The sequence below is a fragment of the Silurus meridionalis genome, chromosome 8 (assembly GCF_014805685.1).
Source record: "Silurus meridionalis isolate SWU-2019-XX chromosome 8, ASM1480568v1, whole genome shotgun sequence".
Taxonomy (NCBI): Eukaryota; Metazoa; Chordata; class Actinopteri; order Siluriformes; family Siluridae; genus Silurus; species Silurus meridionalis.
Genome location: NC_060891.1, coordinates 28,086,879 through 28,113,685, shown reverse-complemented (window position 1 = coordinate 28,113,685; position 26,807 = coordinate 28,086,879). Strand labels below are relative to the sequence as shown.

The following is a 26,807-nucleotide window of genomic DNA, read 5'->3' as shown; positions in this document are numbered from 1 at the left end:
TCAACTGCTCAGTTGTAAGTCTCTCTGGATAAGTGTGTCTGAGCTGAGGTTCAGCTACCACTTGAGGTTCTGAGGGATGAAGAATCCTTTTCTCAGATAAATAATTTATTCATTATGGAGGTCCTCAAGATCCCATCCCTTCTGCTGCAGGTTGGTGGTTCCTGCCCCTGCAGGTTGATAGTTTCTGCCACAACACATTATTTTATATCAAATAAAATCGGAATTGACTCCCTACTGAACACGAAGTTCCATGGATCCTACAGTAATGTCATTATTTCCACTTTCATTTGGCCCTCCTGCACGAGAATCGACTCACTCTCAGAAGAGTCGCTCTAAAAGATCCGAATCACTTCAGATGCTGTTATTGTTGGTTGACTCGAGCCCGGAGCTCAGACCTCACCAGCGCGCGCGCCCGGGCGTTATTTCACCAGGAGCGTGGAACCGAAACCCCAGCGACCATGAGCGCGCCGCCGAAAACCTCCAGGTTCAAGAAGATATTCCTGACCTCCAAGTCCAAGTCCCAGGAGAAGGAGGACGCGGAGAAGTGGGAGAGTTTCTCCACGAGCGCGCGTGCAGAAGCTTCACCACCCACCAGTCCGAATGAAAAGAAGAAGACGAAGAAGATGAAGAGGTTCGGCTCGTGGCGCTCCAAAAAGAAACCTTCCTGCGAGTCCTTCAGCTTCAGCGACGGAGGAGAACAGCTGGACTTCACAAGCAGCCAAATGTAAGTGCGATCAGCTTCAGTGGTGCACTCTGGGCTCACATGGGCTCACCTGGGCTCACATGGGCTCACCAGGGCTCACATGGGCTCACCTGGGCTCACATGCGCTCTCAGTGCGCACGTGCATATCATTCGCTTTTATTATAAACAATGTAAAAATAGCTGAAGTTTTATTACGACATCGATATTACGATATTACAAGCATCACAGCAGACCTTCACACTGTCCTGCTTCTGTCCTGCTTCTGTCCTGCTTCTGTCCTGCTTCTGTCCTGCTTCTGTCCTGCTTCTGTCCTGCTTCTGTCCTGCTTCTGTCCTGCTTCTGTCCTGCTTCTGTCCTGCTTCTGTTGCTCGTCCATGTTTCATGATGCCATTATGTCCTATGTGAAGCAAGCGCGCGCTGATGGTTCTGATTAGCGTTAATTAACAGAAGAAAACTTCTGGAAAGTGCATTTACGCTCCTAGACTTATTTCCTTCAGACATTAAACCTCATGAACGTTTCCGATGAAGATCTTCTGCACTGCATTCTTTCTCATGATCACTGATAATAATAATTTATATGATTGAATCAATTCGATAATATCGAATTGATCGGTATTTATTTCAGTCCAACACAGTGGTGTGGAACAAAAACCACTCATTTGATCATCTATATCTGTTGATGTGTGTGTGTGTGTGTGTGTGTGTGTGTGTGTGTGTGTGTAGTCTTATCACACACTCGCTGCTTACTTTATTTACACCTGGAGGATCTAAAGCTACAGTTTGCAGTTTCTCCTCCTTCATGTGAAGCCTCTGACTGTGAAATGCTGTTGGAAGCCAATGAGAAAGTGATGAATGTGGTGGATGTTTTTGAGAGAGTGTGTGTGTTTGAGCATCGACCCTTTAGCGTCCTTCCTCACGCTCACCTGCTCCACCGTGTGCTTTCAGGACGTGTCATAACCTGTAGGATTCCTCTCAGAGGTTCCACACCATATAAATGTGTTTTATTATCATATTTGTTATTATTTTTAATGTATAAAAGTATCAAGAGCTTCAAAAACTTTTACGTTCCAACATAGAATTCAATCTGGTTGAACATCATCTTCTTGTGAAGAGTGGACGTTACTTTAACAGCAGATGGGGATTAGATGCTTTCACGTAGCATTTGGATGCTCAGGTGTACACAAACATTTGACCGTATCATGTGAATCACATCTGCAGGTCAGAGTTCAATTCTCCTGCATGAGAGACCTTTTATAAGGAGAGAGTTTTCTAGACCCTCAGTCCAACAAACCCTCACTAGAAGTATGTGCTCTCCACAGCTTCTCATCTCATCATCTCATTAGGTTCTCATCTCAGGGTAGTGAGGAACGGCGTGAAATGTAGTGGAGTAAAGAGTGTGTTTACGTACACGTAAAATCTTAGGATATTACAGGGATTTGGAACTTATGCGCGGTGGTAACTTACTGGTTAAAACATTTGGATCTGAAGGTTTTGACTTTAAATCTCATTGCTACTCCTGGACTCTTGAACAAGAACCTTAACCCCATAGCTGCTACTCCTGGGCCCCTGAGCAAGGACCTTAACTCCATAGCTGCCACCCATGGGCTCCTGAGGAAGGACCTTAACCCCACAGCTGCTGCTCCTGGGCCCCTGAGCAAGGACCTTAACTCCATGGCTGCCACTCCTGGGCCCCTGAGCAAGGACCCTAACTCCATGGCTGCCACTCCTGGGCCCCTGAGCAAGGACCCTAACTCCATGGCTGCCACTATTGGACTCCTGAGCTAGGGCTTTAACTCCATAGCTGCCACTCCTGGACTCCTGAGCAAGGACCTTAACTCCATAGCTGCCACCCATGGGCTCCTAAGCAAGGACCTTAATCCCTCATCTGCCACTCCTGGACTCCTGAGCAAGGGCTTTTACCCCACAGCTGCCACTCCTGGGCCCCTGAGCAAGGCCCTTAATCCCTCAGTTGTTTGAATGAAATAAAAAAGTCCGCCACATGTTATAAATGTTAATGTAAATAGCTGTCGATACGAGAGTCTGTGATTTGAATGTTGGCCAGAGATTTAATATTTATTTCAATAAATAAAATTTTTTGGGTATACACTACAAAGTATCTGAACAACTTGCAAATGTTTTGTACCTATATACAATACAGACATGTTTGTTGAAGAAGAATCAAGTTCCAATGTTCCTCTGGCAGTCATGGGATTTGAGTTAATGATTTTGGGTAACTAAAACAGAGCCGTACTGACATGGCGGAGGTTGTTTTCCCATCCTACAGCTCTGAATGAAGAATTGAAACCTGTTGAAGTAGGGTTAGGGTTACACATAAAATGTACATGCAAACCAAAGAATCCAGAACAACCAGTCTGTTAAACGTGTATCCGAGACTCTGTACGTTGATCTGCGGTGGGAAGCGACACACGTGCTTCAACAGTCTCACTGTCACATAGCTTCAGGCAAATAACGATAACACGATTGTTTTAACCAGTGAGTCGAAAGAATCGTTTGTTATTCAGATTGATTCTTTTTCAAAGAGTCATTTAAGCTGTGAAACTGCGTGACATTGTGTGAGTCGTCTAGACTCAGGGGTCTCAACCACCTGGTCATGAATCTTTACCAGGCCGTGGATCATTTTACAGTGTTTTCAATTTACATTTTTTATTCTATTTATATGTGATTGATGTTCACGTGTTTCATTATGGAAACCACACCAAGCTGCCACTCTTGTGCCCCTGAGCAAGGCTCTTAACTCTCAACTGCTCAGTTGTATGTATGAGATAAAATTGTCCCATTTGAAAGTGGTCCATGATCCAAAACAGGTCAGGGAGCACCGATTTAAAATATTCATATAATTAATAATTTTTTTATTCAAACCTCTGAAGATCCTTGAAGTCCCATATGTTGTGAGGTGAAGCCTCAATAGATCTGACTTGCTTGTCCAGGATGTCCTATAGACTCTCGACTAGATTGAGACCTGGGGAATTTGGGCTGGGTCAACACCTCCATCATGTTCCTCACAAGGTTCCTGAACAATGCTGCAGTGTGGATCCTGCTGAAAGATGACACTCAGGATGCTGTTTTTTGCACTGCATTGTGTTTGTTTACAAATACTCTCGTTTATAGTCTTTATAGTGCTCTTTACACAGTACTGTATATTCAGATTATACAGAAGGTTTAATGGTCGGTGCTTTCATGTGTATTGTCTTGTGTTGTCTATCTGTCTGTCTGTACTGTCTTTCTGTCTGTCTACTGTCTGTACCATCTGTCTGTCTGTCTGTACTGTTTGTCTGTCTGTACTGTCTGTCTGTACTGTTTGTCTGTCTGTCTGTCTGTCTGTCTGTCTGTCTGTACTGTTTGTCTGTCTGTACTGTTTGTCTGTCTGTCTGGCTGTCTGGCTGTCTGCACTGTTTGTCTGTACTGTTTGTCTGTCTGTCTGTCTGTACTGTCTGTCTGTACTGTTTCTCTGTCTGTCTGTCTGTCTGCACTGTTTGTTTGTACTGTCTGTCTGTACTGTTTGTCTGTACTGTCTGTCTGTACTATTTGTCTGTCTGTTTGTCTGTACTGTTTGTCTGTCTGTACTGTTTGTCTGTCTGTCTGGCTGTCTGGCTGTCTGTACTGTTTGTCTGTCTGTCTGTCTGTACTGTTTGTCTGTCTGTCTGTCTGTCTGTCTGTCTGTCTGTCTGTCTGTCTGTCTGTCTGCACTGTTTGTCTGTTCTGTCTGTCTGTCTGTCTGTACTGTCTGTCTGTACTGTTTGTCTGTCTGTCTGTACTGTCTGTCTGTACTGTTTGCCTGTCTGTCTGTCTGTCTGTCTGTACTGTCTGTACAGTCTGTACAGTACTGTTTTTCGTCTGCATTGTTTGCACTCGGTTGCACTCGATGCACTTTATGTAGCTTGTGTTGTGTTGTAGATCTATGTAGTTTAGTGTAGCACCAGGGTTCTGGAGGAACGTTGTGTATAGTAGAAATGACAATAAAAAGCCTCTTGACCTCTTGACTTGATCATTAGAGTGGTAGGTTTCATTAAAGGAACATCCACATAAAAACCAGGACCTGAGGTTTCCCAGCAGACCCACACTAAGCCACACCCACACATAAAGCCATAAAAATTTTGGATGACCAGGCCATGTTCGTCCACTTCTCTATGGTCCAGTCCCGACGTCCTTCAAGGGAGCTTCAGGTGTTGTACATGGTCATCATGTGCTCTCTGACTGCTCTGCAGCTCCATGCGCAACATACACTGTGATGTTCAGTATTCACTTTCACCTGTTTAATTCACTTGTTGGATCTCACCAGACATGCTTAAACCATCAGCATCCATTAGCTTGTCTCCAGCTTCTCTGGTTCTCTATCCATGGAGCATATTTGGCAGGATCTAACCCCTGCACACCACGAGACCTGCTGTTTTTGCAGGCACTCAGACCTAATCATCTAGACATCACAATAACAATTAGGCCCCCAGCTCCTTATTCTTGCCCATTTTTCCGCTTCCAGCACATCAACTCGAAGAACCGCCTGTTCACTTGTTGCCTGATTTGTCTCCTTGATGGTTGCCATGGTAATGTGGTAATCATTGTTATTCTCGATTCTTCACCTGTATGTGGTTTTAATGTTCTGACTGATCGGTGTGTATCAGTTCTGTTACATTGTCATGAGTTAAAACACACACACACACACACACACACACACACACACACGCACTTGCTACACCGCACGGACGAGTTCAGTGGAATCAGCAGAACAATATTTCCTGATCTCACTTTTGTTGAAAGCGGAAAGAAGCAAAGCCTGAAGCGAAAGAGTGACGAGCCTCATTCCAGTCAAACTCCAGCTGCCTCGACTCATCTTCAGCTCTGACTGATTACTTTAACTCTGTGTGTGTGTGTGTGTGTGTGTGTGTGTGTGTGTGTGTGTGTGTGTGTGAATGTGTGTGTGTCTGGTATGAAAAGCTTTCAGAAGCACCTTGACACCTTAAATAACGCATTGAAAATTGCACTGCAAAGATGAAAAAACCCAAAATGATTCCAGAAGAATCTCTGAAACGAAGGGGGCGGAGTCTAACCTAAATGTGATCAGCCAATCACAACCCTGAAATTGAGTAATATGTCATTATATCAATAGTTTATATCTTACTAGCAAAATCAGGTCTAAGGGATTTAATTAAACCAGTAATGTTGATATTAGCCAGAGGAGAGTGTGGTGGAGAATAAACTCTCTGAGATGGCCTGAGGAAGAAGAAACTCTGAAAGGTTCCACACTTGAAAGGGAACTTCATCCTCATCACCGAATGTTCATTCATTACAGTTCCATCACTGTTGAGGTTTACTGTTCAGTACATGTGACATAAAAAGCACTTTTTTTTTTAAATGTGACTTGCAGGAATAAAACTGTTTTACTTCACGTGAGCGTAATTGTACGTGTGTGAAGTGAAATATTTCATTTTTAAAATGTTACCCGCCATGAAAGCAGCTTTGAGGAGCTCAAGAATGGTGAAAAACAGTGTCCCATATCACCAGAGGTGGAAAGAAACGCACTAAATGTTCCCCCGTGACAGTAATTGAGTAGTTTCTTGTGTAGTTCTACTTTTTTTAATAGTTTTTAAAATCTGTAATTTGATAAACGTGTTCCTTTAATTAAAAACCAGTTTGAGATTCATATCTCCTTCATATAAACTACTATAGAATTCCACACCCCCATGATATTTTTACTACATTTAAACATATTTATCACGTGACACCAACTTCTGATGGTCAACAGCAATGTTTGGTGAAGACACTGTATTTATAACTATTATATTACATATTGTACCTGGATCAATGTGAATAGTGGATTGTGATTGGCTGGAAAAAAAAATCAGGTGTGAATAGTGGATTGTGATTGGCTGGAAGGAGTTCAGGTGTGAATAGTGGATTGTGATTGGCTGGAAGGAGTTCAGGTGTGAATAGTGGATTGTGATTGGCTGAAAGGAGTTCAGGTGTGAATAGTGGATTGTGATTGGCTGGAAAGAGTTCAGGTGTGAATAGTGGATTGTGATTGGCTGGAAAAATTTAGTTTTATTGACTTCCTCACAAAAAAACCTCATCTGAAGCGAGTCATATAGACGAATTGTGTAAATAATTTGTTGAAAATCCTGGCTGTGGTAAATGTTACGTTACAATTTACACACTTTCACCATACATTTCCTGATACATCTGTCATTTCCATGGTAACACACACCTTCTCCAGGTCCTGTTTAGAACTTTGCACTTGAACAAAACACTGGTGGTGGAAATGGTAAAGCAAAACGGTTGTAGTTGCCTGAGGTTAGGAGCCTGTTTGTGTGTGTGTGTGTGTGTATGTGTGTGTGTGTGTGTGTGTGTGTGTGTGTGTGTGTATGTGTGTGTGTGTGTGTGTGTGTGTGTATGTGTGTGTGTGTGTGTGTGTGTGTGTGTAAGGGGTGTGGACAGCTAAAATGTAGCCTGACTCCTTAATTCTGACTTCTGTGGCATTTCTGCCTTAAGGATTTTTTGTTTTTGTCGTCACCATCGGCGGCTCCTGTGATGATGCGTGTCGTGTGATTTGCATAAATGAAATACAGAGATAAAGGAGAATTATTAAAATAATGTACTTTCCTCTGTTCCGCATACAGACATCACGCTCCCCAGAGAAAGGTGTTCTGTTTACACAGGCTGCTGCAACTGTTAACGAACGGGCATGTACAGTTATAACACACACACACACACACACACACACACACACAGACACACACTCTACTGGGAAGATGTTCCACTAGATGTTGTGTATATTCATTCAGCTACACGGGTGTTAGTAAAGTCATGATTGGCTGGAGGTTCAGGTGTGAATACTGGATTGTGATTGGCTGGAAGTTCAGGTGTGAATAGTGGATTGTGATTGGCTGGAAGTTCAGGTGTGAATACTGGATTGTGATTGGCTGGAAGTTCAGGTGTGAATAGTGGATTGTGATTGGCTGGAAGTTCAGGTGTGAATACTGGATTGTGATTGGCTGGAAGTTCAGGTGTGAATAGTGGATTGTGATTGGCTGGAGGTTCAGGTGTGAATAGTGGATTGTGATTGGCTGGAACTTTAGGTGTGAATAGTGGATTGTGATTGGCTAGAAGTTCAGGTGTGAATAGTGGATTGTGATTGGCTGGAAGTTCAGGTATGAATACTGGATTGTGATTGGTTGAAAGTTCAGGTGAATAGTGGATTGTGATTGGCTGGAAGTTCAGGTGTGAATAGTGGATTGTGATTGGTTGGAAGTTCAGGTATGAATACTGGATTGTGATTGGTTGAAAGTTCAGGTGTGAATAGTGGATTGTGATTGGCTGGAGGTTCAGGTGTGAATAGTGGATTGTGATTGGCTGGAACTTTAGGTGTGAATAGTGGATTGTGATTGGCTAGAAGTTCAGGTGTGAATAGTGGATTGTGATTGGCTGGAAGTTCAGGTATGAATACTGGATTGTGATTGGTTGAAAGTTCAGGTGTGAATAGTGGATTGTGATTGGCTGGAAGTTCAGGTGTGAATAGTGGATTGTGATTGGTTGGAAGTTCAGGTATGAATACTGGATTGTGATTGGTTGAAAGTTCAGGTGTGAATACTGGATTGTGATTGGTTGGACGTTCAGGTGTGAGTTCAGAGCATTGAACACACAGGTATTTGCGTTTGTCAGTTGCTTATAAACACCTGTAACCGTAGTAACATCTAGTTTTAGTTCCATTCAGAGTGAGATGGGGATTTTGATTAATGGCTTGAGGCACATTTAACGAACTTGAGAAGAAAATGTTCAAATGGGAAACAGCAGCAGGAGTTTAACGGCAACAGCTTCATTACTGGCAAATTACAAAGTGGTGAATGATTTTACTTTAAAAAAAGGAATTTACGAAAATTCTTCTGTGATCATCCAGTTTTCAGAAACCCCCTTGTTGTAGGATCAAATATTGTGTGTGTGTGTGTGTGTGTGTGTGTGTGTGTGTGTTTGTGTGTGTTTGTTCAATCAAAGCTCCAAGGCAGCTAAACTGAACCAAAGCACTGAACACTTCAGGAACATCGCACATGACCTGAAAAAGAACAAAACAGCAAACAAACCGTGAAAGTGAAAAGTTTGAAACACGTTCTTTCTAAAACGATCAGATCATTTATTTAGTGCTCCACATGTTTTTATCAAAACAAAACTGCAAACGTATAAAATTTAACGTGAAACCTCCCTTTAGGCAGTTTTCTCTTCTCAGGATTCCATCCTGATGATGACAGAAGAATTCCTGAAGTTGCTGGAGGCCTGCTGCAGAACACTGCTGCAGAACCGAGAAACCATTTCCCAGAAAAACCTTGCACCAGTTCCATCACTGTTCACTCCGAGAACGATTGAACATCACTGCATCACTCGCATGTGTACGCTCATTTAATTCCAGGTGTTATGTTCACATCTGGGCACGGCGAAGTCGACTGACCGACTACGACCGCTGTTTGTTTTGATCCGGTTGTCATGCCAACGGAGGCAAATAAGGAAGCGCTGTTTAGGTGCCAAGTGTGTATGGGTTCTGTTTTTATTGCTTAAGTGAGGGGTGTGTGTGTGTGTGTGTGTGTGTGTGTGTGTGTGTGTGTGAGTGTGTGTGTGTGTGTGTGTGTGTGTGTGTGTGTGTGTGTGGAGATTAATGCCAACTAGAACCAACATGCCAGACTGCAGGGAATGTTCACATAGACCACATTGTTGATGTGAATAAATCCCAAAACACACACGACACACACACGTTCACTCAGGACCCACAGTTTCATCCTGTATTTTATAAAATCTCAGGAAATCATACACTTTACTATCTATTACATTAAAACTGCTCGAGGTGCCGAAACCGTGCAGCGTCTCTCCAGCTGTGTGTGTGTGTGTGTGTGTGTGTGTGTCGTTTAAGAGCCTGGAGGTGAAACACAGCTGGATCCCATCCATCTCAGTGTGTGTTTTCTGAAAAGCTCTTTGTCTTTTACCCCCAACTCTCTCTCTCTTTCTCTCTCTCCCTCCCTCTCTCTTTCTCTTTTACCATTTCTCTCTCTCTATCCTTTTCCCTCTCCCTCTCACTTTATCACTCTCTCCCCTATTTTTTCTGATTGTCTCCATCCCTTTTCTCTCTTTCTTTCCCTCTCGCTATACTCAGTCTTTTCCCCTCTACCCCTGTTTCTTTCCCTCACTCTGTCCCTCTTTCACCCTCTCTCTATCTATTTGTCTCCCCACTCCCCCTGTAAATCCAGTATGTTCCCATAGGCACTGATCTCCTCCTGCTAAAGGAATGAACTTCACTGTAAGAAGCAACTTCACACATCACAGACTACATGTAAAAGTGTCAACTTACCGCTCAACCAAACACTAACTAACCACTCTAACTCAAAACTAACTAACACTCTAACCAAACACTAACTAACCACTCTAACTCAAAACTAACTAACTGCTTTAACTAAGCGCTCTAACTAACTGTTTTAACTAAACACTAACTAACCACTTTAACTAACCAATTTAACTAACCACTGACTAACCCCTAACTAACCGCTCTAACTAACCACTCTAACTAACCACTCTAACTCAACACTAACTAACCGCTCAAACTCAACACTAACTAACCGCTCTACACTAACTAACCGCTCTAACTAACCACTCTAACTAACCGCTCTAACTCAACACTAACTAACCGCTCTAACTAACCGCTCTAACTAAACACTAACCTCTCTAACTAAATTCTATCTTAATGCTCAACTAAACACTCTAACTAAACTATAATCATCTCCTTTATTACATAAATGATTAATATCCTGCACCCAATCACTAACTACATCACCAAACACATCCACCTTGTGCAAAACCTAGTGTATCATTGAGTTAATAATTTGACATGAGCCAATCAGAATCATGAATCTGTAATGATTGATGGATTAGAGTTTAATTAACACACTTCAAGCTCTGCCTCTTCCCCAGAATGTTGTTGATGTGATTGTGATTGTACGGTGGGAAACTTTCAGGGATACATGATGTTTTTGTGAAGTGGGTGGAGCTTCTTCATTTAAGGATATGTGACATGATTGTGATCTTGAAGTGGGTGGAGCTTCTGCATTTACATCAGGAAACAGTTCTTTAGAAATGCATGACGTGATTGCGAATGTGAAGTGGGCGGGGCTTGTTTCTTTATGGATCCGTGACAGGATTGTGATTTTGAAGTTGGCGGAGCTTGTTTGTGTACGGGTAGTTGACACGAGTGTGACTGTGAAGTGGGTGGAGTTTAAAGGCTTTTTCAAAGTTGCATGTTTCGGATAAGCCTGGACTCGAGTGAGCACAAACATGTAGATAAACAGATTTAAACTCATTTTTTGGTCATGTTATCAGTAGATCATTTATATAAAATTGTATTAAAAAATCTGATCTAAATTGTCTTATGTTTGAGTAATAAGTCCAAATAAACAGTGTCCAATCTGAACACAGAGAAGGCTGAGTAAAAAAGTCAGACTTTAATGACAGGATGTTCAGGATATGGAACATGTGCTTTCTTTTGAATAGAACCTGTTTTTTTATTGAAGCTTTTGTGCATTATGTTGCATATTGATTTGACTTTAATCCGAGTTAATAGCCTCTAAATCCGAGTTCAGTGAGTCGTGTCAGTGTGGAGAAATTCCGGTTAGTTCGGTCATGAATCACTTTCTGAAGAAAAAAAGCGCTCTTATCATCTGGGACTCGAGCCAATTCCCATCACGACAGGTGCCAATATTAATGTCTGCTGCATTCTAAATGGTTGCGTTAGGAAGGGCATCCAGCGTAAAAACATGTGCCAAATCAAACATGCGGATCATGATTACGGATGATCCGCTGTGGCGCCCCCTAATGGGAGAAGCCAAAAGAAAGTTTTATTCTTCAACAACTCACAGCTAACGTAGCCTAGCAAACTACAACGTTATGAAAATAAATAGTTTAATATCGCTATAGAAAAAACAGTTTGAGTAGAATCTCAAATATAAAAAACAAGATTGTATAAGATTTAACTACAAATAGCTGTAGTTATACTGTTACACATACAAAAACAGGCAAATTGTGTGAAGAAAAGTGGTCATTTACAATACATTGCTAAATATTTATAAGTTGTAGCTAATAAATCTACCTATTTCTATTTTATATATATATATATATATATATATTAGGAATAGTTAGATTTATTTAGTTATAGCTCCATTTATATTAGCTACATTTATATTAAATAACTAAATCTGTTAGTTATAGTCAGGTGTTTATTAGTTGTCCTCACTAGAGACATTGTCTCAAAGCAGCTTTACAGAAATTAACAGTGAAGGTGAATGGTGTGTGTTTATCCCTGATGAGCAGCATGGAGACTGTTGTGAGGAAAAACTCCCTTAGATGTTATGAGGAAGAAACCAGACTCAAAAGCAGAACCTCATCCTCATTTGGGTGACATCAAGAGTGTGATTATAGTCTTTAAATGAATATATAGATATGTATAGATATAGATGTAGTAAAATTGATATCAGCTAGCTAGTTTTAGATTAGTTATGGACAAATTTTATGATAGTAGCTAAATTTAAATTTAGTTAAGCAAAATTTCTATTCATTGTTTTTAAATTGATTTAAATATCTGATAATAGACCTGTGCTTTCTTTTTATCTTTCATATATAATGTCAATTGCTTTAGTTTACTTTTTATTCACTGTGCTGCCTATGAAATCTATGCTATGAATAAAGTGATTCATCCATCCATTCATCTAGATCTGTTTATCTACCCAATCATCTGGATTTGTCTTTCCATCCATACATCCATACATCCATCCATCCATCTAGATCTGTTTATCTACCCAATCATCTGGATTTGTCTTTCCATCCATACATCCATACATCCATCCATCCATCTAGATCTGTTTATCTACCCAATCATCTGGATTTGTCTTTCCATCCAGCCATCCATCCATCCAGCCATCCATCCATCCATCCATCCATCCATCCATCCATCCAGATTTGTTTATCTACCCAATCATCTGGATTTGTCTTTCCATCCATACATCTGTCCATCCAGATCTGTCTATCTAACCATCCATCTGGATTTTTCTTTCCATCCATCCATATATCCATCCAGATTTGTTTATCTACCCAGGCATCTGGATTTTTCTTTCCAACTATCCATACATCCATCCAGACTCACCTCACTGCCTCACTGACTCGCCTCACTGACTCGGCTATCCTCATGCTCACATTTCTGCACATATATTTACACTTCAGGTTGATGCTAAACTAAATTTCAATGCTGTGTACCTATACTATGAAATGGCAAAAAGTTCTATCTATCCATCCATCTGTCTATCTGTCCTTCTATCTATATCCATCCATCCATCTGGATCTGTTTATCCATGTAATATATTTTATATTAAAAATCACTCATTACACACAGAAAGTCCAGACTATGTACATCTGATCTTCCTGCCAGGATCCAGGTGACAGGATGATGAAGTTTTCAGGAGAGAGTGTTACAGGAGAGTGTGACAGTGATATTAGCGGTGTTCCTACAGTTGCTAATTGTTGTACTGGAGGTGTTTGCTAAAGCAGCAGATGAGTCAGCAGGCTGAAATGTGATGATATGTAAAAAGAATTAAAGGAGGAAATCGAGTCTAAACAATTTGCCGGTTAGAAGACGTTAAAAAAATATTTGACCTGTGTGTAAATAAACATGTAAGCAAAGATGAGTCAGGTCCTGATAATGTGGTAGAGTGAGCGACGCCACAGTGTTTTGTAAAAAAAATGACAGGAAGTAGGACCTGAGCTGCTGAAATGGTCCATTTGGGGGGAACCCTGTGGAACATAATCGATGTAGACAGTTAAACCTGGAGGTCAGAAAAGGGCGAGAGCTTCATGTGTTTTTATAGTATTAGAACTTGTTTAATAATAAATAAATAAATAATAATTACTTTTTTGTTACACGTTTACAATGTTCAGCTACGCTCACTTTTGGGAATGTTATTGCCTAGCTATGATCAATGTTTTAACCATGGCTATAGATGTTGCCATGGAAACGTTTCACCATCACCAGGCACAAGCAAACATCAAGTTAACTTCCATCTGCCTCTTTATTCTCTATCTCAGATCCCACCATCAGATTTTATTAGTGTTTTGAAAACTTTACACTGTAAGGGATTAACTTTACATTGTTGGGAAATAACTTTACACATGATTATAGAATAACTTTATATTGTTAGGTCATACATTTACACTTGGTTAGGAAATGCATTTACAATTGTTTAGGGAATAATGTTAACTTTGTTTAAGGAATAACTTTACACTTGATTAGGCAATAACTTTACACTTTTAGGGAATAATTTTACACTTGCTAAGGGAATGACTTACATTTGCTTCAGAAATAATTGTAGATTATTTTTCGGGATTAACTTTACACTTTGGTTAGGGAATATCCTTGACTTGGGAAAAACTTTAACTCTTTATGTTAATGTTATTGCTGCTAATTAGATGCATTATTTAAAAAGTCTTAGCTTAAAATATCTTGTTTAAATCGTATATATGATTTTAATCATTTTTATTACCATATATTACAGAAGTTGAAAATCAGAAATTATTATCAATATTTATTTACGTCTTTTCGGCTAGCACATGACCTGCCCTTGAGCATGGTAAATCTTTTTTCAATATTTATTCTTAGCGAAAAGTGTTATAATAATATATCTAAAGATTATTCACCCTAATTAAAGGTTCGCTATGTGAGCTTGTTTTTTTTAATAATTATTTTGTGTTAATAAACTCAGGTGAGCAGTGCAGCGCTACCTCTCTGTAGCAAATACCTGAGCAGGACTCGCAGCATTGCTAAGAGAGGAAGGGCTTTTTATTTACCAAACAAACACTGCAGGACATTACCTGATGAACCTTGTTTATTTTCCAGAAAACTCGTATTAAAAACTCGATTCCCATCATGCTTTATAATGCGAGATGGGCATTAATGATTACACTGGTAGCTGGAGAACCTGAGAATCAGGAAGAGTTGTGCTGTCTGTAAACCTGCTTTGAAAGATGTTAATGGAGATGTTTGTTGTGTAAATTAACACAACAAGGTTTTTAATGATGCTGTCATGGTGGATTGGAATCAAGCAACTAGTGTTGTTACTTTGTGTCATGGTTAGATGCTGTGGGTGATCATTTTAACCACCCTGAAGAACCTCAAGACGTTCTGTATTTGCTAGCAAACACTCCACACTGCTTTACTGATTACATTGTTTGTTTGCAGTTGACTTGACTTGACTTGACTTGACTTGAGTTGACTTAGTGCTTTTCCTCACAACTTATACATTTCTCTTTCAGCTTAATAGGATAATCTGGGTAATACTGACAACGTGAAAGATTTTAGAGAAAGCAGGTGTAGGAAATTAGTGTTGAAGATCAGCATGGTTGATGTCAGAGCTCTATACTGTAGCAGATTTCTCAAGATCTTATACACACACAAAAATGGGAACTTGATCAAATGAGACACCGTTTCTTTTGAATTCTTAGAATTTCACTGTTCTGTAATGTATCAGGCATCTTCATCTTTTACGTTAGTGTAAATAATGCAATTAAAAAAAATAACACAAAGCTAATTTACTGTATATGATGTGTGTCAGGAGTGCTTACACACACACACACACACACACACACACACACACACACACACACACAGAGGTGGAAACTACACTTGGTATTGGGTTGACTGGTAGTTGTATCATGTTGTAACTTGTAAGGGTAATTCTTGAGGAGGAAGAGTCGGGGTGTAGAGTGCAGTCATCATCATCGGTTGTTGTAAAGAAGCCGAAAGATCTTGTGTGTGCTTGATTCGATATTGTGTAATGCTTCTTCATACGAATATTTACAACCGCACAAAGCCTATTCAAATCATGAGAGGCTTTTTACTGAGTCTCTGTGAAATTAAGGAGAAAGTGGAGAAACAATGTTTTTCTCACAGAGTGAGTGAGTTTTACGGGGACTTGTATTTAAAAGAAAAACGCATGTGTAGAGCGACGTTTTCTCGAAGATGTTTATTTCAGGTTAACGGAAGGGGTCTCGGGTGTCAGCGCATCGTATCGGTCAGAGGTGAAGCTGAAACGCTACATTTTCCAACAAGCTGTTGATGAAGTGAGAAGTTCATGTTCTACAACATTAGGTTACTGTAATGGATAAAAAGTGTGTTTTACTCAGACAAAATAATTGGCAAATTCCTGTGATATATATATATATATATATATATCTCATAAAATCCTTCCACTGAACTGAAATGTTTGATATGTAAACACTCCCATGATGCACTGCAACAACCAGGGAGCATCAACACTCACTCATTATCTTCCTTTACAGGAAGTGACATCATATTTTCTTGTGGGGGGAAAATATGGCAGATTGAGTCACTCTCAGGTCTTGTTTTGGTTGCGCTAACATAAAGCTAAGTTAACTGGATATATCAAATTAAATATAAAACAGTGACCTTGTGATGACTCGGTTAGCGATGTGCGTGTTCATAATTATTAATGAGGCCGATATGATTCGCATCTCGATTCATAGCCAACGTAAATGAAAGATATGAAGAGGCTACCGATGTGATGCGACACGATTCCCCCCCATTATGATGCAGTGCGATCCGATTTCCATTCTACACAATGGAAAAATTCTGCTGCTCTGCAATTCAATAAGGTACAGAAAGTTAAACTTTTATTTTCTTTGGTTCAGACAGACAACAAATCATTAATTCACTTTCTGACTTCTAACTCATGTCCCTTTCACACATACGACTTTAAAGATGCAGATCTACCTCTGCCATGTTAATCTGTATTCTATGTGACTCTCAGGACACGCCTCCTTAGTGTTGTGATGCGTCATATTCATGTAGCAGCAGTGATGCTGAGAGAACATGCTCGAGCATTAAGGAGAATTCGACCTACATACCAAATACTGGTCACAAATTCTAAATAATAAAAGTGTAGCGCATCGTTAACTTTAATGTGGATGCACCAATGCGAATCAGTGAATCTTACCATCTCTAGACCACTCACGACTGGCCTCAGATCAGCTCGGGAGGAACACATTTTAAATCATCTCCACACTTCATGCATTATCACCTGCTATATTTACATATTACCACATTTTTATATTTGCATAACTGAAAGTCCTTTTGAGGGCAGTTTGCCGTTTGTAAAGTTCTCCTCATAACTAAATTCAGATCAGCAGTCACGCTAGGATGCCATGGAATCAGAGCAGTTTGTAGAAGAATAGAAAGAACAAAATTGTAGGTGAGATTGATTGATTGCTTACTTCTTGTATATTGCCTAGAACATATTTTTGGAGCTCGCAACGATTCGTATGTGCTTTTTTAAATTTCCTATTCCACATTTAGTCCCCATTCTTCATTATAATAAGCTCCACTCTTCTGGTAAGATGTTCCTCCAGATTTTGTGGAGATTCATTCAGGCACAAAGGTGTTAGTAAATTCAGATACTGACGGTCTGGGGTGCAGTCAGAATTCACATTCATTCATGTCCAATAGGGTTTGAGCTCTATAGCAGGAGATCTTCCACCTAAACCCATGGAAAGCAGATCTTCACGAAGCTGGCTTTGTGCACTTTGTGTCATGCTGGAACAGGTTCGGGTCTCCTAGTTCAAGTGAAGGAACAATGTCATGCTCTTGCATCCAAAAATGTCCGATACAATTGTGTGCCTCCAACTTTGAGTGGACAGTGTGGTAAAGAACCACATATGGCTGGAAAGGTTAGATCCAATTAGTTTTGGACACAGTGTGAATCAGATTTTCTCCATAGCAGCTATTTTCCTCAGTAACATACACTTCAGCGTTAAAGGAAAGCGCTATCTACCCTCTCCTGCATACCCGAGCTCACAGATTGGTCAGTGTCACTGTGATTGACAGGTGAGGCCCCTCCCACCTCCAGATTTTGTTCTCTTTGGATCATTTACGGCATTTTTTTGTTTTCTAAGCAAATAAAACAACAAACAAAGTTATAGGGTCTAAAAAGTGTGGGATTTGAGGCAAAATTTGACCTTGTTTGGTATGAAACAGGACCTGGGTGTGTAAAGGAAACTTAGCAGCGGTGAGTGTGTGTGTATGTGTGTGTGTGTGTGTGTGTGTGCGTTCCCTGAGCTTATAAAACTCCTGATCATTTCCTGATGTTTTGTATTTAGTGTGTTTGAGCAGGAGAAACAGTGGTGTGTTACGGAGACAAGATAACTATGAAGCAGCAAGGGACTTCATTTTTGTCCATGAGGTCTCCTGAGGTCAACCATGGCTTTTTTCTTTTGCTCTGCACTGCTGCCTTTAAACTAAACTGAAGTAAAATGCAGAACAAATTCCTCTCTATTGTGCTTGTGAGAGAGCAGTACATTTAAACACACACACACACACACACACACACACGTACACACACACACACACACACACACACACACACACACACACACACACACACACACACACACACACCTGATCATTGTTTGCAGCTTGTCATGTGATCTTTTAAAATATGAACTGTCAACTTTATGAGGAGGTGGTACCTCAGGGCTAAGATGATCGGAAGGACATGGGTTCAAGTCCCAGCTGTAAATGTTAATGAGTAAAGTTAATAATAGCAATAATAATAATAATAATAATAATAATAATAATAATAATAATAATATAAATAATAATATAAATAATATAAAATAAAGTTTGAAGGTGAAATTATTAAAGAGAAAATAACCTCAATTTTCAAAAGTCCTTTTGCTCATCTGCCTCATATTTTTTGGTCTAATGTGGATAAAGTAAGTGGTAGTTTGTAAACATTTAACACAAGCTGTTACCGGACAGCTGATTGGACTTTGCACGAATATACAGGAGTGCAGGTAATAAACTAATAAATATATAGTAATTAATAAAGAGGCCAGTGAGACTGCAGTAAATAGGACACCTGTAATGGGATGCAGGACAAATTTCAGTACAAAAATGTTGATATGAGTTTGTCGTCGCAACACAATTTCTCTGGAGAGCTGAAATCTTGTCACTCAGATCCTCTCAGACATCTAAACCCTACAGAAACATCTTCTGTCCCAACATCAGCAGGTTATAACAAAGTCCCTGATGACGAGAAAATCCAGAAATAAAGCTTCCTTTGTTTCACGTTTGGCGTCAATCAGGCGTCCTGTTGATTTACTGAGCCAGAAATCTTCAAAAACACATCAATGGAAAGATCTGTTGAATTCTGGATTCTGATTGGTTAGAAGGTTAACAGTGGATTGTGATTGGCTGGAAGTTCAGGTGTGAAAATGGATTGTGGAAAAGAACCAGCATCTTTACCAAGATCAGCATCCAGCTTTTTTAGAACCGGAACCTCATTCCGCCAATCCTTCTTTATGGATTTTTTTATACATGGACCTGTGGACCAGAATTGAACAAAGCTCAAAGCTTTCCAAATACAATTCCTACATTGGAATGAAGTCATTTGAAGCAACTGTTGAACAAAGAGCAGATCCAAAAAACACTGATTGCAAAGGTTTGGCCTTGTATGTGTCTACCACACAGACCCTTCTGGAGAATTCAACCTGCCCAGTGAAGAGTCAAACAAACAGTGTTAATCACTTGAAAAAGTGGATCAAACACATCGAGGAGCACCAAAACGATCTAGATGAGACCAGAAACCTGAGTACATGTTCATCCGTCCATTGGCACCCACAGCAAAAAACTAGTTTAAGGGAAACCCCCAATCAAATGCCAGCTGAAGGTTGATAGATGATGGACATGTGGTGTGTTTTTCCAGTGAGTTCTCCTACTGCAGGCTGTTAGCAGCGTACAGTCGTATTACAGTTTCTGTAATTACCTGAAGATGACAGAGGATGGAACTAGCTTCAGGGGGAAAATGAGACCAGGAGCTTTCTGTTGATTCCTGAAAGAGATTTCGAGATCTTTAGTTCCACATAATAGAGTAATGATACAGTGTGTGTAATAAGTGCTTTCCTCACAAGTTTTTACAGGAACGTTAAACAACACAGACAGCTCGGCACAATGGTCTGCTGTTCAGACAGATTTCGGTTCTCATTGACGCCCGCTTTTGTTCTGAGCGTTCGAGGCGGCCGTGACCGAGGCGACAGAAATACGGCAGGGTTCCTGATCAGTGAATTCAGAATTCGATTTAAGCCGCAAGCATCGTTTCATTTATGTATTCGTTTATTTATTGCATTTTTTTCGTGGATTCTGCTTTTCTGTTTCATCTGTGACCTCGGGGCTGAATAAATGACGAGTTTTCCGTTTTATTAAAATGTATTTAAATCATCATTCAAAAAAAGTCACAAACCGCATTTTCATTTTAATACGCTCTGAGGGCTTTCAAACGTTTTCTTAAATCAACACTGGAACGTCAGAAAAACGTTTACATCCCTGTATTGCTCAAGCGTGAAAACGTAAGATCAGAGAATCAGAATGGGTTTTATTGCCAGATGTGTGCAGATGAAACATAGCGCATAGAAAGTGTGGAATTACAGCCAATAGAATTAAAGATAGATTAAAGATTCATATAAATCAGCCACTGATTAGTGCGATCCGATTTCAGGCCTCTGTAGTGCAAAAAGAAAGAAATAACATGAAATAAAACCAGACGTTTTTTTCCTGTTGTGTTACAGCTCTACCTCTGCCATGTTAATCTGTATCCTATGTGACTCAGGACACGCCTCGGCCTCCAGTGTTGTGATACGTTATATTCACGTAGCAGCAGCAGTGAGATAACATGCTTGAGAAACCAGGAGAAATCGACCTACATACAAAATATTTGTCACCAATTATTGGTCACTTTATAAATAATAAAAGTTAAACACATTTACTAACAATTATATTTAAATAAATCAGTTTTTACAAACCCAAGTATGTTCAAAATGGTTCATTTAAATGATACTGAATTTTACCATCCATATATATATATATATATATATATGCAGAGTCGCTCTGATCGCTCAGTGTATGTATATATATATATATATATATATATATATATATATATATATATATATATATATATATACAGTAATCCCCCACTTTGGCACGATTGGAATTTCTCGCCCATGGTTTTTATCGCGGAATTGCATTTGCCACTGCCACACAACTAATTAGTTTGGCTGATTTTCCCGGTGTCTCACGGAGAGCACAAAAGACCAAAAAACTTATAGGGAATAGTTTTTATGGAGTTTTAAGTTGAAATAATAAAATTTATTACTAAAAATATAATTATTAACTATAAAATGAAGTAAAATGTTAATACAGTACAGTACCGTATACATAAAATAGCATTTTGGGGTGACATCATTTTATCACGTTTTTTTAACGGGGGATTACTGTATATATATATATATATATATATATATAAAAAGAGAGATATAGATAGATATGGGATTATCGTGGTAAAAGTCATATACATATATGAGTGTATAATCTGAGATATGTATATGTGATACAGTAATACAGTGTATTTACAGATGGTGTACAGATATATGAGATGAAGTAGGAAATGGTGTAAATTTACACGTCTTTACAGTTGAAATTCCACTGAGATGATCCAGAATGAACAGAATAAAAGAGACCTGCAGGAGGATTAAAGGCAGTAAAGCAATAATGAGACGTCAGTGTCCCTGTGTCCCTGTGTATGTTTCTGTATCTGCTTCTGGATTGAAGGAGGTTAAACAGATTGTGACTGGGTCCATTTGGAGCCAGTCCCCTGATATTTGGAACTAGTCTCCACCCATTTCGAGTTAATCGTACCCCTTTTTTGCCGAGTCTCCACCCAATTGGAGGAAGTCCCTCCCAATTGGAGTAGGTCTCCATCCATTGGAGTGCCCAGTTGGAGCTAGTATTGCCAATTAAAACTAGTCTTGGCCAATTTGGAGGAGTTTGCAGATATGCAAACTTCAGAGTGTATTGCCCCCTAGTGGAATAACAGTGCAGAGTCGCTCTGATCGCTCAGAAACTCACTTGAACCTTTGCCAGGCCGAGGGTTCGTTGAGTTTAGAGTTTCTCAGTCATATAAAAAATATAAGATGTAAAAATGGGGGGAAAAAATACCATTTTAATACATGCACTAAAATCGTTTGTTGTAGGTGTGTAATGTTTTATTTATTTATTTATTTATTTATTCATCTATTGATGTTGACCTGAAATGCTCTTCTTGAAATTTACAGTTACAGTTAATCTCCTGGAAGTCTGAAGCTTAAATAAACATAGTGTGTTTGCTGACGTTGTTTACAGGAGCTTGTGTGTGTGTGTGTGTGTGTGTGTGTGTGTGTGTGTGTGTGTGTGTGTGTGTGTGTGAGACAGTGTTGGTTTTGCCCTGCATGTTGTAACTCATGAGCCAGAGAAGATGTAATCCTGCTTCAGGCTTACACAATTTCGCCACTACTGAAACTTTTGTGTGTGTGTGTGTGTGTGTGTGTGTGTGTGTGTGTGTGTGTGTGTGTGTGTGTGTGTTTGGGGGCATCTCACATCTTGCAACATATGGGCAACATCTCACATCTCCATGGCTGACAGATTGCCCTAAAGGGCATTACTATGCGTTTTCTCACGTGTAGAGGCACGCAAGCTGGGGTACGTTCCGTTAGAAGGTCATCTGTCAGGGCATTTCTATCGATCTTGCAGGCTTTTATAAAGAACCATTTAACCATGAAATCCTGTCAATCCAATTCTGTGGGCAGGTCAAATAATTAGCCAATAGTAAATTGTAGAGACTGAAAAGTTTCTCGTCACCAGTTGTAACAATTGGCGATTAAATTCCACGGTTGATTAACGATATCTGCAGTCAGGTATGTGTCTAATATAAGATCTGATCCAACTGGTCTATCAGAAGCATGAAGAAGAAGTTCCTGAGGCTGAAACATGCTCAGTACAGAGTGAAGAGCTGTCCTGCAGACTCGTCACGGCCTGTTTTCAGTGGTGACAGCTCGTTCATCACAAACGTTCCCACTTCACAGGAACGCTGTTTATTGGTGTTTTAGTGCCACCTGGAGGACGTTAAGCACAACTGCAACAGGGGATCAGGTTCTGTAGCTAAAAAGGTGAAAGTGTTAATTCTCAAACAGAAAGACTAAATCAGACCATCTTACCAGACCAGACCAGACTAAAATCAAACCAGCCTGAAACTAGATAAAGGACAGACTAAGACCGGACCAGACTACATGAGTTCAGACTAAAACCAGACCAGACTAAAACCCAGACTAAATCCAGACTCAAATACCTGAGATCAGACTAAAACCAAACCAGACTACCTAAAACTAGATCAAAACCAGACCAGACTACCTGAGACTAGACTAAAACCAGACCAGACTTCTTGAGGCCAGACTAAACCAAATTCAGACCAGAGCAGACTACCTGAGACCAGACTAAAACCAAACCAGGATACCTGAGACAAGACTAAATCAAACGGAGACCAGACCACACTACCTGAGACCAGCCTAAACCAGAATAAGACCTGACTTAAACCAGACTAAGTTCAGACTACCCGAGACCAGACTGAGACAGTCTACATCTGAGACCAGACTACAGCAAACCACAAACTGTGGTCTCTGTGTGTTTCATTGCAGGAGGCGTGGCCTCTGTGTATCAGTTTCAGTGAAGGAGGCGTGGCCTCTGTGTGTCAGTCTCAGTGAAGGAGGCGTGGCCTCTGTGTGTCAGTCTCAATGAAGTAGGCGTGTCCATAGTTCCCAAAATATTTCTTGTAAGTTTAAAAAAAGACCCCAGACTGTGGTGGAGTTTTGAGGTCTTATAGCAGTCAGCAGTCTGCAGCGGTGGACTTCCTGGCTTCCTGTAGCACTTCCTATTTTGCTGTGGTTGGATCACACTGAACAGATCCTGTCAGGAAAAAGTGAAGCAGTTACGCTCCTCTCGGTTCTCGTCTTTGGAAATCGAGACTGATTTACCTTTTATGTATTTAATTTAATGCACAGTCTTGTTTTTGTTTGTGGAAAGTGAATGAACAGAAAATGGGCTGGAAGTCATGGACATGGTTTGATTCTCTTTTTTGGCTCGTTCCCTTTGCAGGAGCTTCGATCAGATGAGCATCAGGACAGAGGACTTCAGCATGAGCGACGCCTGGTCCACCGTGCCATCAGAGTGCACATCTGTTATCAGCCTGAACCTGTCTCCCTCGCAGCCCGTGTCACCGACACCACGTCACAGGAAGGTACACGTGAGACCAGACGCCGTCCTCCTCCCTTCTGTAAACCTCAGATCTTATAGGGTTATGATTTATAATGAAATGATTATATACATCATCTCATCTTGATGATGTTTTGGCTGGTTAGGATTGAACATGTGTGCGGGTGGTAGCTTTACAGGTACATTGGAATTGGGATTTAAACTTGTGACCTTCCGAGGGCTCCAAAAAGTCCAATCTGCCACTGCCGGGCCGTTGTATCAACATGAACGTACAAATACTGTTATTTTTCAAGATGATGAGATTTTAGGAGCTCAGATGGGTTCGAAACATGGGTACTGTAGTAAAGGGGTGTGTTTCAGAGTTAAAAAAGATTTTATGCCGATATTATGAATCACCAGTGGGAGGCGCTGTTTAACATTATCACATTACCCTGTAAGGATCTGTAAGAGAATGATGATAAGTGATGGTCCAGGTGTAGGAGTGAGACGTTGCAGGATGTTGGTGCACCATGTGGAGGTGAAGATCAAGCTGTGGATTATCAGTAAAGGTCGATCGATAGTGGATTTTAGCGATACCGATTGCTAGTTGGATCGTATTTGCTAATAACCGATTAATCAAATGATGATGTTGAAAATAAATACGAGGTAAAAAACAAACAAACAAACAGTAAAAATAGTACTGAATTTTATTACAAAAAGTTTGAGCGAAGGGAATCGACTACGCCGTATTGAATATTTCGGATGGTAAAGATTTCTTTGAGGAACAGGAACATTCAGTGAAACCCTCACGGGACATGGTGTCGTCTCTGTGGTCTGTCTAATATGAGCGTCTGAATTTCATTTCCTATTTTCACTCTCATTCTGAAGAATCTCAGAGCTCAAGGTTGAGCAGGAAATGAATTTATTCTCAGACTTTCCTTTCAACTTTTCTGCCGTGCCTTTAGAACTTCTTCACGAAGAACAGACTCGCTTCTGTGTTCATTTCTGAACACTAGGGTGTGTGTGTGTGTGTGTGTGTGTGTGTGTGTGTGTGTGTGTGTGTGAATGTGTGTGAGTGTGTGAGAGAGTTCCTGAAAGACAAAATGGCATGCAGACTGAGTGAGAGTGACTCATCGGAGAGAAATCATGTTCCTCTAAACTCTTCTGCTTTTGTGGCATCAGATCATTTAGAATCAGATTTTCTTAAAAGCAATGTACAATTTTAGGAAGTTGCCATGATATTATTATTATTATTATTATTATTATTATTATTATTATTATTATTATTATTATTATAAGGCTTCTGTTCTGTGCAGATTAAATAGAAATAGTAATTTAGATGTTTTTATAATTTTTTGTGGACACCTGAGTATAAGATTCCTGCATGCCTTTTTTTGAACATCTCATTCCACATTTAGTCTCCGTTTACTGGTTTAATAAATCCACTCTTCTGGGAAGATGTTCTTCAAGGTTTTGTGAATATTCATTCATCCACGAGGGTGTTATTTCATGCTGAAGACGTCCCACAGAATTGTGTGCAGTTTGAGGGAAAACCACACCCGGCTGGAGAAGTCAGGAGTCCCAATACTGTTGATCGTAGTCTGTATTACAGTTGTTCTCAATTGCTAAAACACTAATCTCTATTGTCTGAACCCACTGATTGAATCAATCACTCTTTTGGCAAAAAACCCATAAGCACTTTTCACCTGTTTAGACACAACTTGCCAACACATTTTCATTGTGATGCACCCGTGCTGCATAATGGTGAGCACAGGTGACAAAAGTCAAACACAATTAAAGCACAAGTGTCACCACTTGAACACAACAACTCAAAACGGATCACACTTGTGGCTAATGATGTGAGGGAACATATAGAGTAATCCAGTTCAGAGAGCACTGGTTTGTGAGACCCTACAATGGATAGAAATCTGAGAGGAAGAGGTCGTGTGAGAGGAGGTCGAGGTGGTCAGCGAAGACAAAGAACAGTAATATCTGATGAAATCAGAGCTACTGTGATTGACCATGTTCTTGTCCATGGTATGAGCATGAGGGAGGCTGGACAAAGGGTACAACCAAACATCAGTAGATTCACTGTGTCCACCATAATCCGAAGATTTAGAGAAGAGAACAGGTCATTACCTTTTTTTGACATTATAGTACAGTATGTAAATGTTGACAGCAGTTACTGTATGACAGACTACATACTGTACCACAGTATACTGTTAGTAAATATATATGTTTCAGTACATCACTGTACCAGTGTACTGTAGTATTGTAATGGAGCGTTGGTCTAATTGTTTGTAGGCCCAGTATTCCATGTATATTTTTGTACTTTATTTTTACATGGGCTTACTGTACACAAGTGGACAACACATACGATTTCTGTTTGTTTTTACACGTGCTACGTGTAAATGCACAAGATTTCTGTTTTGTCTTTTTGTACGAGTGCTAAATGCACAGGGTTTTTTTGTTTCTCCAGCTTGATGTCCTGAGCATTGTGTTTTCTATTTTTCTACGTAGTGTTTAGTGACTGTTCCGTAGTGATTTTAATTTTGATTGACTCGGGGCACGATTTGACAACATAGTTCAGTTTTGAGCACAGATTGAACTGTTTTGAGGTGAAAGTTTGGTTTTGCAAGAAAAGTCTGAGGTTTTGTGAATGTAGCTTGAGAATTGGGTTTTGTGTTTACAGTTTAGAGAAAAGGAGAGCATCTTTCAAGAAATGTGTCTTAGCAATCGAGAAAAACTGTAAGATGCTAAAAAGGGCCCCTAATTTTCTTTAACAAGGCCACTAGATGGCAGCAAATCCTGATTATTGATACACTATAAGTGAACAGTGAGAGTCCTGATCTTCACCTCATTGGATGTTTGAGAAAAGTTCTCCACTTCGACTCTCTGTGTCAGAAACAGATAAATGCAGTGTGTCTCTGCACTGTAATAAATGAG

General features: G+C 40.1%; 1 protein-coding gene across 1 annotated transcript in view; it reads left to right on the top strand.

The window, feature by feature from the left end:
• Positions 1-383: 383 nt before the first annotated feature.
• The window catches only part of crybg1a (crystallin beta-gamma domain containing 1a), a 65,115-nt gene continuing 38,691 nt past the window's right edge, over positions 384-26,807 (top strand). The window contains exons 1-2 of the mRNA XM_046855242.1: positions 384-724; positions 23,766-23,907. Coding sequence (XP_046711198.1) covers positions 459-724; positions 23,766-23,907 — 408 coding nt within the window. The 5' untranslated portion in view covers positions 384-458. The remainder of the gene's footprint in view (positions 725-23,765; positions 23,908-26,807) is intronic.